The sequence below is a fragment of the Geospiza fortis genome, unplaced genomic scaffold (assembly GCF_000277835.1).
Source record: "Geospiza fortis unplaced genomic scaffold, GeoFor_1.0 scaffold172, whole genome shotgun sequence".
In the NCBI taxonomy this organism is placed as follows: domain Eukaryota; kingdom Metazoa; phylum Chordata; class Aves; order Passeriformes; family Thraupidae; genus Geospiza; species Geospiza fortis.
In genome coordinates this window covers 2,748,926-2,763,655 of record NW_005054309.1, presented here as the reverse complement: position 1 = coordinate 2,763,655, position 14,730 = coordinate 2,748,926, and the positions used below count along the sequence as shown (strand labels likewise).

The 14,730-nt window shown below is 37.8% G+C and overlaps 1 protein-coding gene across 2 annotated transcripts in view; it reads right to left on the bottom strand.

Moving 5' to 3' along the window:
- The window catches only part of ARMC9 (armadillo repeat containing 9), a 57,910-nt gene that overhangs the window by 35,216 nt on the left and 7,964 nt on the right, over window positions 1-14,730 (bottom strand). The window contains exons 7-9 of one of the 2 annotated variants that reach the window (XM_005418971.2): window positions 13,132-13,289; window positions 11,213-11,311; window positions 4,683-4,718 (exon numbers count right to left, since the gene is read on the bottom strand). In XM_005418971.2, the coding sequence (XP_005419028.1) occupies window positions 4,683-4,718; window positions 11,213-11,311; window positions 13,132-13,289 (293 nt within the window). The remainder of the gene's footprint in view (window positions 1-4,682; window positions 4,719-11,212; window positions 11,312-13,131; window positions 13,290-14,730) is intronic. The other variant, XM_031055468.1, reaches the window with a different exon arrangement.

Below are 14,730 nucleotides of genomic sequence, written 5' to 3'. Positions count from 1 at the left end.
TCCTGCATATAAATTTATTGTAATTCTTTGCTCCAACACTAATGTTATCAAGTGCCTGCTGCTACCAAAATATATCCCTATATATAATTATTAATATGTAAAGACAGGATTATGTATTCTGGTATGGATAAAACCAATATGAAATAGTGTGCCATATCTAAGTGGTTCTGCCTAAGATATTATAATTAAATCCTGGATATTTCCTCTCTGATGCAGGGTGACACAGTGCCTGTGCAGGACCACTGTGCAACAATGAACATCAACACCACATAAAAGTTCCACATGAAAATTGTCTGCCTCAGTGAGTATTTTTTGCTAGATTTAATTGTAGGTAAGCAAAGAAGCAGCAATTCTGGCATAAGAATACTTCATGTCATGCATTCTGATGTCAACTACATGCTGTATTTGCAGAATATTCAATGTCATCTCTTTATGCTGATCTCTCTGCTAAAAATCTCTCATTACCACTTATGCCTGTAAAACTGGTCTTGTCTCCTAACTGAGCCTCTTTCAATGGGAACTATATAATCAATGTCTATTGTCAGATTTAAAACTGGGATTTAGGAGACAAAAAGCATGAAATACCATAGAGAATATTGAATTACACCAGCTGACATATTCCTGAAAACAACCTCGTGGGTATCCTTGTAATACAAGGAACTGCTCTATTAGATGTGAAATAAGCTTATGTGCACAGTGGAAAGCATTTTATATTATGTCAATGAATGATTTATATACAATAAACAGGTCATACACCTCAAAAGTAAACTGTCTGGACTAGCAGTTCTCACATCATAGTTTATCTTACACAACACAAAATTCTTTCTAAGTATCATATCTGCCCCTAGACTGTTTTGCCCTCATTCATTTTCCTTAGCATTTTCAGTATGTATAAAGAGTTAATTTTATTTCAACAAAACTGTTTTCCCAGTCAAAACCTAAAGCCTTGTAGCTGCATGTGCAATGAAATCACAAATCACTTTTGTTGCCTCTGTCAGCACCTTTCTCCTTTGTCCATTAGGGGAAATGGAAGAAAGTGACTATAGCACTTGAATGCAAAAAAAATTGCAGAGCCCTTGGAGATGGAAGGTCAAACAGAGAATAGCAATGTGTAAAGAAACAGAGCAGGGAACTAGGGCTACATAAATGCATACAAAGATTCTCTGCTTCTCAATAAAGGTTTTTTTTAATGCACTTCTTTGCTGTCTTAGAAAGAAAAACATGCTCCATCCAAAATCCAACCAGAGGATTACTGGTTAAGATGCACATATCACTCTTCTACACAAATAAAACTTTTTGGCAATTGTAGGATTTTACAAGCTTTTATAAAATTTCAAACTACAGAAAATTCACCTGGAAAAACATTCAGATCAAATGGGACAAAGTCCTATTAATTCCCAAATTATTTTTTAAGCCAGCAGATGGAGCACAGCAAAGTATTTAGGATGGTTTCCTTCTGTATTCTTCCTACACCAAAAAGGCACCAGAGAGTGAGGCAGGCCCTGCACTGGGGCTCTGAGGGCAGAACCACTGAGCTGGAAAAATTTCTGGTCACTTTGCTGATCAGACCCAGTTTATCAGTCTAGAACCTGCACAGGAAGAAGGAAGTTTTTTCAGGCTTTTGGTGTTTCTGGGAAAGCAATACGGATAAAATTCGTATTACATATGGTTCAATTGTCAAGGTTCAATTGTCAAGGCTAAACAGGAATGGAGAAAGTTTTGGGGGGCTAGTTTGTTCTTCACTGCACTGTCATTCCTCAATCTGACAATGGTCAGCACCACTGATAAGCAGAAAGAATGCAAGCATGTTACAGGCAGAGGTTTCCTCTCTTCCTTTTCATCTGCATGATTGCAATTAGTCATAAGTAAGCTAATTTGTATCTGTGGCATGCTGAGTAAGGCATTGGCTCAGGACATACACTTCTAGTCCTGATTCAGCCACCAACTGCAGACAGAATCCAAACACATCATTCCATGTCTCTGGGCCTCAATTTTTTTAATCTGAAAAGCAGATACAGGCATCAATCTCTTGAACAAGCTGGGTTTTGAGATCTACCAATGAATGGCAGAGTGCAAGAGCTAAATGTCATTATTTTGCTATTAAACAATTGAATGCTTATAGCACAGTCACCATAAATAGAAATTATTTAGTAGCTCCCCTTCTACTAATTTTTCTTAGATTATAACATTTATTTCTTCAGCATTTTCTATGAAGCCCTTCCCCCAGTCTTTCCTGGAACACGTTAACCATTGATTTTAACCTTTTGAGTGACAGTATACCTTAGATTGCCAATGAAAGGCAGAGTGTGAAAAACCTGTGGCAAACACGTTCCTATGTCCCAACATTCATAGACGTCATCTTGAATAAAATACATTTCATGCAAAACCTATCTTGAGAGAGCATCATTTGTCATAACTGAAAGACATGCAGAAGCTCAGTGTCTTAAGGAAAGAAGAAGAAACACAAGAAAAAACAGCCCAAGCATAGCTCATTCTGGTAGGATCATGGGTATGACTTATATTTGTGTTGGTTCTTGCCAAAGCCAAACCAGGTGCCACATTAAGTCAAATAATTCTGTCACGATGCACATAAGGCCCAGATGGCATCCCTTTATTTTTGAACAAAGACAGGCATGAATATGAACAGCATGGAATAAACCAAAGAAGTTCAAAGGGAAAAAAACCCAGTATCTATAAAAGAAAGCAGATGCACTTCATGTGCAAGCCAAAACCACAACTGATTTTATCAAATACTGCAGCCCTATATTCAAACCATATCCATTTGCTGTTTGATGTATATATTCATAATATGCTAAAGGCAAAGCTGAAAGTCAGATTCTGTCCTCAGTTCCCACTCTGAAAATGTGCTGCAAGAATTCAGTGCAAATTCAATGCAGATTCAGAATTAATAATCAAAGGTACGTGATGAATATGTGAAGAGTAAAACCAAAATTTGAGCAGATTTCTACAAATCATCAGAACTCACAAATCTATGCTGAGTTCATTTGTTACACACTAATAACAAGAAGACTGCTCCACACAGCCTGTGAGGGTTCGACCCTGAGCTTGTGTAACCTGGCAGGTCTACTGGGGCTATGCAAAGTATTATTTCATAAGTAGATCCGCAAATGTTTTTAATTATTTTTTTCCTACTTATACTAGAGATATGCTGTTAGGAAAACTTCCCACTTGCCATATAAAACAGGTTCTCTAAGACATCTGATGTGTACATTAAAAAGTCACACAGTAGTACTGTGTGATAATGTAATGACAACACAAATGTCAGAAACAAGTATAAAATACTATACATAAACAGTGAGGGGAGCTGAAAGCTACCCATATATTCAAGAAATACCTCAGAATCAGAATCAGACAGCTTTACAAAAGTTTTATAAACAACTCTGCACAGTAAGCTATTGCATTCTACATTGTATAAAGTTACATTTAATTAATGTTTTATACTAATCTGGATAAGGAAAAAGTTTTTCTTTAGCAAAAGTCATTTGACTCATAATTGCTTATCTGTCATCAACCTTTCTCAATCTCAAAACAGAGAATTATATGAAGGAGCAAAATGCTTAACATCAAGCAAAAAGTGTCCATTATGAACATTCATGTCACCAATGGGAACAGGTTGATTGATACAGGTGATCTTTCACCATGGGTGGATGTGGGCCATGTTCTCTACATCCAGATAAAAATAAGTATGTAAGGAATAGTCCATTGCATTCAATACTTTTACAACTATTTCTCAAAATAAAATGCTGTTCTAAATGGAAAGTTGAATGCCCACAAGGGTTTACTTTAATTCCAGGTGATATATATGTTTGACATTTAGGCAGCTTTTCTTGAAAGACAAAATCTAGTTTTACCTAAAGAAAGTGATAAAAATATAAATACGTATTACTTGAAATTGACTGGCATCTTTCAGAATTGGTGTCAATCACTTTTATGAAGTGAATACATACTGAGTTACTTAGAAGTAGACTCATTTCCTTTCTTCACAAAGAATGCACTGACTATGGGCAAAATTAGATACTTATGGTGTACTTGTAGTATTGCCAGAATACAAACTTCCATCTGGGTTACAGAAGTCACAGGCAGTACAGAGAATATAATTTTGTGTTTTCAGTGAAAGAGGATCATTTTAGCTGTGTGAAAGAATTTCATAATCTTTACTACCGAAAGGAAGTTTGACTTTAGGAACAAAAAATAAAAATATGTAGAATACAACACCCCTCTGAAAAGCATGAATCAACTTGCTGAATTATCTTGAGCAATAATATTTATTTGCTTTGTCAAAGGTGTTGTGGGGTCAGCTGGTTTTGGCATACTTCAGAGAGAATGTATACTATACACAGATGATCCCATGGAAGAAACAATTGCTTTCTGCATGCTGTAAGAAGCTGAGTTTCATGTGAAAGTTGTGGACAAAGCTGCTCTTATGTTGACATGCTGTGTTAAGTGCATTATGAAGCCATAAAGTTACTTAGAACATCTATTCCATTCCCCATGCAGAATTTCCAAGCCCTGTACATTTTCTGGCTCTTCATAAAACACACAGTTAGTGTCATGACAAGTTAAAATGCAGGGAAAATTGCTGCACATTGTGAAATAAAGAGAAATACAGACTGTGACAGACTGAGGAGGCAACATGAAAGGAAATAAAGATAGACACTTACATATCCGTCATCACAAGGGCTCATAGAGTAATATCCCTTTATAGGCAAAGAGACACACATTAAAATAAAGAAGATTAAAAAATAAGTTAACAGAAATAAATCACAGAGAAATGCACAGTTCAAAAAAAAAAAAAACACAACCAATAGAAATTAGCTAAAAATTAACAGACTATTAGCTTTGAAAAGAAAAGTATAAACATGTTCTCCCAATCCTCATACTTGTATGTCTTAGAACTGAAATTGCTGTGTCTCTCTTGTGATATATTTGGAAGTTCTCCTCTCAACACTTGGCAAACACACCTAGTCTGCACATTGTTCCACACTGTCAGTCAGAACACCTACACACAAAGCACTGACAAATTGACAGGAATATATGACCTGTGCTGCTCACTCCACTAAGGTAGCCAAGAGAGAAACCCTGAACATGGGCTGGATCAAAGACCTCAGCTCCTGAAAAAGCGCCTGCCACTATTCTCCACACTTGCTTTGACTGGAATTTCTGACCAGCACATTACAAAGACTGAGAGAGACAATTTAAGGTGTTTCAGCAATGTTATCAATTCTTCATGCTAAAAGGTTCCAGGGATAAACTAAAGAAGTCTCTGGAAGGAAACCTAGTATGTAGTAACTGAAATAAAGAATGGTGCTAATTCACGCTTTGAGTAGTTTAGTACAAAATATGCCATGTTCTCCTTAATTAGACTAAAACACTTAGAACAGCTTGGTATCTAAAAAGAACAGTCTTAATTAAAAATAAAAGTACACAGTTCAACACAATGAAATAAGACCAACATTAATTACTTGCCTTTTTGTGCAAACCTTCCAGTACCTTAGAGGACATATTTGTACAGAATAATAAGCACATAAACACCCTATGTAGCAGGCTGCTCTTTAACAGACACATACATCCTTACACAGAAGACACAAGAAACTTGCCACTTTTCACTTTGAGCAGAAAATAAAGTTCTTTTTATTCTTTAACCAATTTTAAAAATCTGGCATTCTTCTTTTTATTACTACAATACTTAGAATTCCCTGATGTGAATGATTACTTTAACTTTCATGGTGCTATGCACACATACAGAGAGTTCCTGGCAAAGACAATTTAAAATTAAATTTAAGACAAAGGATGACATCAATAGAGACCAATAAGTGAGCAAAAGAAACCAGGAGATAAACTGCATCATGATGAGAGACATTTCAACACATGCACGACCTGAGCCAGTGAAAAAGGATGTAGGCATCAAGACAAAAGATGACATTAAAGTAAAGTTTTAACATTAAAGGAAATCACAAAAGTTTGGACCAGACAACCTTTCAAAGTCCCTTCCAAACTGGGCTATTCTATGATTTGAGGACAGTAACAGGAAAAACTTGTGGAAACCCCTACTGAAGTCAATACCTTACCCTTAAAGAGTTCATGTAAACCAAAAACCTTGCAGCAACTTGTGAAAAGGGCATTATACACTGTATCAGCAGAAAAATATGAACTTCTTGCTTACATGAAGAGGTAGGTTTGTTTCTTCTTTTCCATACATAAATGGGAATATATAAAATAATCCCAGGGACAGAGATGTAGAAAACTGATTATGTCATCCAAAGAAAAGTTCACTTAGGGTAGATGCTGTTTGCTGCAATGAGCACTTTATTTTTAAATGAAAGAGCAAACATCTGCATAATAATGCCTGGTGAATCCACTCTGAATGGTTTAGAGAGTGCTTAAAAAAAACAAAATAAAAACCTTCTGTTACCCTCATCCTAGGTTTCATGTGGTCTACTGGTGCAGAAATTTCGTAAGTAAGAAATGGAATACTTGCCACCAGCTATTACAGCTTGATGGCAAGTGCACAGTTGCAGTAAAAACCACGTTTGAGGAAAAAAGCAAATAGTACAAGAAAAATAGGAGCCCACAGTAGTCATTACAACTATCCCAAAAATAAATTTAAAAAATCTTTCTTGTTCACAGTTTGTAAGTGACAGTTTAACTTTCCAGATGAGCTGGTAATTCTGTCCAGTGACAGAACTTAAAAAAACCACCCCACTAGTTTTCCACAGCTTCAAGAGTGGTAGAGACCCACCCAAAGAGACCCAAAATTTGCAAGGGACATTAATTCACCTAATTGCAGCTACAGGTAAATATAATCAGAATGAATAGCAGCAAAAACATAATGGGCATGTATTCTACTCCATGACACAGGTGCAATACATGCAAACAATTTCACAGCTTTCAGGTCACAGAAAGATTCTCCAGTGGTTTACATCCATCTCTACTATTGACAGAAAGTGCACATCTGAAGAAGCAGTTCCTGTTTTGCCTGTATTCCAAAACTTAGAGAACCTTATTACCTTATCCCTAATTCAAAATATTCCAGGAAGGTACACCTCACTTCAATAAAAAAAACCCTGTTTTTTGGTTTCAGACTTGAGCCTGTGCTACTTTTGGTGGAGTGTGAATGTACTGTGTTTGTGATAAAAAGCCAGAATGCTCTTGGATTCATGGTGTGCATTGAACAGAAAACTGCAGGCATCAAAAACTACAACCCCTGCTTCTTATCCACTGGACAAATCAAGTCTAGAAAAGGAAAACGGTAAAAAAAAAATTAAAACTTGACTTATCTCAAGAGTGTTAAAAATACAAAGGACTGTGATAGTCCTGTAATAGATTACTGTACTTGAAAGTATACTTTTCAAATTTACCATTACCCACATCAGTTCCCTATCCAAAGGAACACTAAAAAGTCAGGAATCTATTAACTCCTCAAATAAATGTTTTCTTCAGCTTGTCAGACCTGCTGCTCTGACCTTCTATTCTTAAATCCCCACCTTCTGCTCTGACAATTCTCTCAGGTTTCTTATCTCCCAATTTAGGACCACACATGTCAAATGACATGATGGAAGGTGGAGATAACATTCAACTGCAGCTAAGAGAAAAACCTTAGGGTGAAACAGAGCTTCAGAGGCCTTGGAAACATCTCCCAGCTGTAACACAGTAGTGTGACCTCTCTGCCACTGCATGCAGCACATGCATCCTGTTCATGGATGGTACATCAGGCTCACAAGCTGACCCAGGAAGTCACAGAGCAGGCAAGAGACATGGAGCTGTTCTGCAAAAGAATGAGATCCAATCCAGCTCACCAGAGAACACAGAGCTGACACCAGAAGCCCTTGCTAAGATTTCAGGGTGTGATTACAATGGAAAACTCTTTTGGCTGTCATTGCCTCAGGTCTTAAAGCCAGCTCAGTAAGACTTGCCTCTGGGATTTGTTCTCAAATTTGTTCTCAAATACAAGTTGTTCTCAAATACAAATACAAATACAAATTTCTCCAGTTTGAAAGGACAGGCCTTCAGCCATGGTGGGGGGCAAGCCAGGAAGCTGATGTTTGCACATTAACAACTGATACAGGTCACCTTTATTGTCATTTCAAAGCCTGAGCTTTCTACTTTCTACAGCTTTCTACTACACAATATGACTTTCCCAACATTAAAAGTTGAGCAATGTACTGGGAACAAAATCAACTCTGCATACAAATAATGCTACCAAGGATATAACCCAAGGTATACTCCTTAATTTCCTTGGACAATACTTCATTTTGGTTACAGTACTCTTATAATCCTCCTTCCCAGTGTAACTAAAAAACTACCAGTGTAGCTGATTTAACAAAATATACTCTAAAGCTCAAGTACAAATCTCAGGGAATGATGCAGTTTTAGCATTTTCTGCTCTCAGAACCTGACCCAAAACCTGGACTGTCCCCTGAGTTGCATCAGTACAACTGGCTGTGAACTCAAGCACCTCCTCTTTCCAAACTATGTAATGCATCACTCATACCCTAAATAATAGTGGTGGAAATTTAAGGCTGCATGACAGTACAAAAAAAAAAAAAGTAATTTCCTTGCTAACGATTCCTTTTTCTGCTCATTTATGTAGAGATATTGATCCAGCAGAACCAATTTATTTCAGGGCCTTGTCCTGACATTGGTGATGTCAGTGAGACAGGATCATCCTGAACACTCAAGATGAAGTGGGGGAAAAAAAAAACCTAACAACAAACCACCATATTTAATGCCTGATAAAACTCTTTAGACAATGACTGTTTTTTTAAGCTTCTCACTCATCTTGCCTACAGAATGAGGTAAGATAATGGTAAGGTAAGGATGAACAAAGTAGCTGCCCCTCTGCTAGTCTCTTCTCTCTGTAATTATGCAGCTGGCTGCCCCTGACAGTAGGAGGTTTGAGAAATGGAGTAGCTGGAAAGACCACACTCCAGTGGCTCTAAGTAGTTATGGGCAAAAAGTGAATGAATCTTCCAACACAAATCCAGCACAGATGCTGTGAAACTCGTGCTGCTACTCAGTCTGGGTCACGGTGCCTCCAGCTTTATTCCAAAACTTATGCAAAAACCTGAAACCACTTAAGAGTAGAACAATAACATCTGAGTGTATAACAATGAAGTACTTGAATCCTTGAAGAAAAAGTAATGGCATGCCTGAGTGGCCTAGTGGCAAATAGTCAGAATTTTAGGTCATCTCATCTGGCTTCCTGCATCAACAAAGCCAGGGAGTGGTTAGAAATATTCTGGGATGAGAAAAGAATCTCATTTTTCTTTTCATAAGACAATATCTATTTTTCCTTCTAACATTTATTTGTGTTTCTACATGTTTGCTATTCATGTATAAAACCAGAACCCTTTACATGGGAAATAAACAAGAAAATATGATCAAGAGGGGACAAAAGGATAAGATGAGGGAACCTGATTATAATGTAGTTAATGTCTGTATGCAAAGACTGTGATTAGCCCTCCAAAACTTGGCTAATGCCTCAGAGAGCCTGTGTGGATCTGCTTATAGAAACAACATGAGAGTTCAACCACAGTAGCTGCTAGAACCTCAATGTCAAGGCGTGACCTAAACCAGTCTAGAAACCCTTAATCTAAACAGTCTCAGGGCTAAAACTGGACTGGTCCTTCACTAGAGAGCTTGGCTCTCACAGCACCTACCTCAAATAGTGTGCATAAATGAGCCACAAAGTCACACAGAAATAGTTCTGCTAGCAAAGACTAGTATAAAAATAGATACAACTGTGCCAGGAGAACACAGCTTTGATCAAGTTAACCTAGTTAAGGGAGACAAAAATTTTCCTCAGCAGGGAAAAAAATCCACCACCAACATATTCTCTTTCTCTAACCTATCTGCATTGGTGGAGACTGTGTCAAAGTGGCCATAGTGCCATAAGTCTAGTGGTAAAGGTGCTTTTGGAGCAGAAATGCTTTTAGAGACACTTTCAGGCAAGCAGAAAGCAGAACCATGCTTAATAATGACATTTCCCTCTGCCCCTTTCCTAAAAGGGTTCAAGAGACTATAGGATCAATGTATGATAAGAAGAATAATAAGCAAAACCCTGGGCAAATGAAGCACCTTGAAAGCACAGGAGAAAAAGAGAAGTCTTGATGCAAGCAGAGAGCAGGAGCAGAGAGAAGAGGGCACATGGCTGTACAGAATGGGTGATCTCAGTACAGGGAAGGAGAAACACACACAACCTCAACATCAGATGGCAAAAATACAGAAGACTACTGAGGTACCTAAAGCATTATCTCAAAAAGCCACTGTCAAGGAAAGAGCAAAGACATCTGAAAGTTGTTGGTTAGAAGAAAGATGGGGTGGGAGGAGGACATTATGGGATGGGAGATGAGATAAGCTATGGATATGATATCAATCTGAAGAGAGGGGAGCAGCAGACAGCACCTAATATTGAGGTAACAGACAAACAGATGCTGGTTCCTTCCTGAAACCCTGAAATAGCAGCTTTTGCAGGCTGCATAAGAGTGCACCTCCTAAACTCATGGCAGGTCAGAGAAAGGAGTTCTGACCATTAACAGCAAAGTGAGGGCATTTAGAACAGCCTAAAGAGCAATGAGGAATAATACTTATCTCTGAAAATACTAGCACGTAGAAAAGAAAAGGAAGCATTTATATTATCTCCTTATCTCTCTGTAGCAAATTTTCAAGAAGAACAAAATGTACCCATAGCATCATTGTTATTAAAAACCTTGGCTAGAATAAGAAGCAGGAATTTTATTTTCTTCTGCTTTTCCTTTGACGCTTCACTAAGTTCTCCTGCTACAAAGTTAAGTACACATGAATGCCTGCCATGGCAAAAACAATAAGCACAGTTCATGATTTTGGCTTGTCTTTGTAGAACTTTGGTATACAATATTTTCTTAGTAAAACATTTTGATGCACTTTTATGATTAATGTTTATTTACAGCATTTTGTTAGCATTTTAACAGACACAAATTTTACTGTCCTCACAATAACAGAATTAACCATACTTACACAGCTATAACTACACAATCAGGTCATTGACCAGCATCTGAGATCAACAAAACAATGTATTGCCATATTCTTATACAAGCTTGAACATATTATGTTTTGTCTTTCCCATTACAGAACATTTATTGTTCTATATGTCGCTTAAGTAGTATTGTCATTTTAGACAGTTGCTGTAAAAATGCCAAACATTTATACTTACAGTTCCAGGCCTTGTGAAGTCAATGTTGTGTGCTACAGTTTGTTTCAAATGATTGCTAAACAAGCAAGCACAAACATTTTGAATGTACTCTGGTGTAATCTAAAAATTAGGAAACAAAATGAGAACAGGATTACATAAAACTTACACTCTCTACCAGAGAAGTGTTTCTATATTAAAGGCTGTTTGTTTGGTTTTTTTTAAAAGTAAGAAATCATACACCTGAGGCTCACTGACACAAGCACAAGTTATATACTGCAACTACAATTCTGTACAGAAATTTTAAAACTGTAAATTCTCTTTATCTAGGAATTGTTATGCTATTCACAAAACTAGTGTTTAACACGTTCAGAGAGTCTAGGAGAAAACCAGATTTTGTCACACCTCTATTTGCATACAGATTTTTGTGAATCAAAAGGTTCAAAATCAAATCAAATTAAAAAGTGAAGCAGTTTTGAGCTTGAAACAATGCTGATGTGTTGTTTACCTAAAGAGCAGAACTTACACAACTGTCTTGTACAGCAGAGAGAATAAATACGAATTACACAGTACAGAACTTTGTTTTTCAATGCAAAACATCTCAGTGGGTTTAGTGTTTTTGTTTTGGCAAATCTACACTTCAACAGAACACCTTAGTTTCAGGAGAGCTATTACCTTCCCCAGAAAAGAGATGAGAGGACTGAGATTATAGAAATGCAACTGGGGACACTTCCCAGACCTTCAGCAGGACAATGAACCCCTTCAAATTCAGAACGCTCTAAGTTCAATATCACTTTATTCAGTACCCAGCTCCACTTTAGATTCAGAACTGACAGAATCCAGGATCCCTAGCAGAAGAGCACCCTCAGCTGGACACACCTGGGAAACACCAAGCGAGTGCCCCGCACAAGGCTCACAAAGGAAACTGAACATCCGCAACAGAAGAGAGCCAGGGTCCGGCTCCTGACCACAGAGGGTAATTGGATATCGCTGGAGAGCACGGAGGTGTAAATGGGAGGCAGCAAATAAATGACTGTGATTTTATTGTTGAGCAGATACCTTCCCTAATCTCCTGTAAAGCATAATCCACCCAAAAGCAAATTCTTCCCTGCAGTAATAGCAGCAGTGATCCCAGAGCAGAGTAACAAGCCATATGGTGTTCATGCTGATGACAGGAGGAAGGTACATACTGACTTTTCAGCAGGCAGCCCAGGAAATGCCAGGTCACTCTCCCTGCTAACAATTCACAGTTCCTTTAAAAGCACCTAGAGGCCACTAACATCTGCCATAGGAACAGCCTTCAGGTTACACAGCACTTGTGCTCCCAGAGGAGCACAACACATGAAAAAGACAGTCAACTTCATACAAAAAATACTCCTAAGAAAGTTGTACCTTCTCCACTTACATACATGTGGCTCATTTCACATCACTCATTCACTCCTATCTCCCTGTTCCCTTTATCAATTAAATTAACAAGTCCAGTCTAGCAGAACAGAGATCAAAGCTTTTCCTCACCAAAATTTTGGATAAGAAGATTGTTTCCACTACTGTGGAATTTAAAAGAAATGACTGAAATTTTAAATACACAACAATTGTTGATGGGCTGGACTTCAATCAGTAATCACCAAAATGCCCTCTAATAACTGCTGCTGCCAAAGCTCAAAAGGGGACTTGCACAAGAGACCTGAAGACCTGAGATGTCTTGTGAGATGGTGATAATTTTTTCAAGATTTCTGAGCCAGCACAATTCAACCCACTTTTTGCACTTCTTTTATCCTCCTTCACCAGGGCAATGAGAGAACAGCTCATCCAAAATGCTGTGTTTCATTAGTAAAGGGCCACAGCCTTAACAGAAATGCTCATAACTACGAAGCTTAATTCACCCTTTGGTCTCCATTTTCTAGGGTGTGTGGAAGCAAGTGCACATCTGGGTCATCTCTTACCATTTTGCCAGTGACTGTGGCCTCCAAAGAATCCACCAGCTCTGCAGTGACTTCAAGGAGACCACGGTAGTCCATCTGCAACTTGCGCAATCGTTTCAGGTTGGTCATGTACCTGTGCTCACGCTTCACTAACTGCTGATGAAGGTGTTGCATCATTTCTGTCAAGAGAATAATAAAAAAAGAAATAACATCACCTATTCAAACAAAAGGACAAAAGAACCCACAAGCCTTTTTACTGCTCTGAAGGGACAACCTCAATTTCTGAGGTGTGGAATTTGCGTACAAGGATAATTTCATGCCTCTAGCAAGATTCCATTTCATTGCAACACCTACGAGTAGTTATTAAGCCTTAATTGTCCAAAGAACCAACTGCTTCACAGTTACAGCAGCAACACAACTATAAGGCAGTAAACATCACTGAATACATTTGTGAAGAGGATGATCAATTACTCGGTGGTTAATGGCAAACTCTATCGCTTATTTTTAATATCCTAAGTTTCTGAAAATTTGTCTTTCCTTTCTATCTGAATAATAAAAAAGTTACATTTCTGATACATTTTGTTCCTTCGGGTTCACTTACTTTCGAGACAAAAGCAAGCTGAGTACCAGAATCTGTGTACTCCACCCCAGTCTCAGACCTAGCCAAGCCAGTGTTCTGCATGGAACTGGGCGCTGAACCTGGAGCTGCGGTCCACAGTGCAGATTTCTGTGACCAGACAAAACCATGAAAGGAGGCACAATAATTCTGTTGTTACAGCTGATGCTGTGTATTTTGCTAGAACATTATGTTTTAAATTAGTTTGCTGAGAAGCCAGCCCTGCTTTAGTGCTGTGAAAGTGGCACTGGGCCCATCTGCAAACAGATACAATATTTACCATAGGAGGTTTTGTTAAACAGTGGGAAGGAACCAGCTTGACTGTGAAGTTTCAGAAAACAGGAGGATTCCCTCTCACAGATTGAAAATTTTTCTGGGTTAAAGTAAAGCATTCTAAACAGCCCAATATGAAACAGTTTATCTCACTGATAAACAATAAGCCCCAGATCCTGTTCAAATCCAGCAAAATGTACTTAAAAAACCCCCAGACCAATAACCAAAACACCACTAGAACAGTAACATAAAGCAATCCTGCTAAGCTTTTTACAATTCTGTAAGCTATTATACTAATCTCAATTTCAATCAATATTAACTTAAAAATCAGTAGAGTTGAGATGACTTCCAAAAACAACCAAATTATTCAGCCTTGATGATAATAATTAAACTTTGATTTTGTTTTTATTTCACAGCCATTACTGTTAAAATGCTACCACAGCTTTAATACGATACAGCTTCAAAACAAGAACATTTTTCTAAAGTAAAAAAAGATTCTGAGAGCAACAACTGCACAAACCTAGCTACTCCAGCACTTTATTCTGTTGCCTAGATGAGCAAATGGGAATATATTTTTATTTAACTGTGACATAACATATTCAATTCGTGAATTTCCAACGGACATATCTAGAGCGTGACTTTCACTCAGAGGAAAGTTGGAAGCACCAAATCACAAAGCATAAACCTTCTCAGAGTTTGCTTACTTTTCATAGCCCAGTGGGGAAAATTTC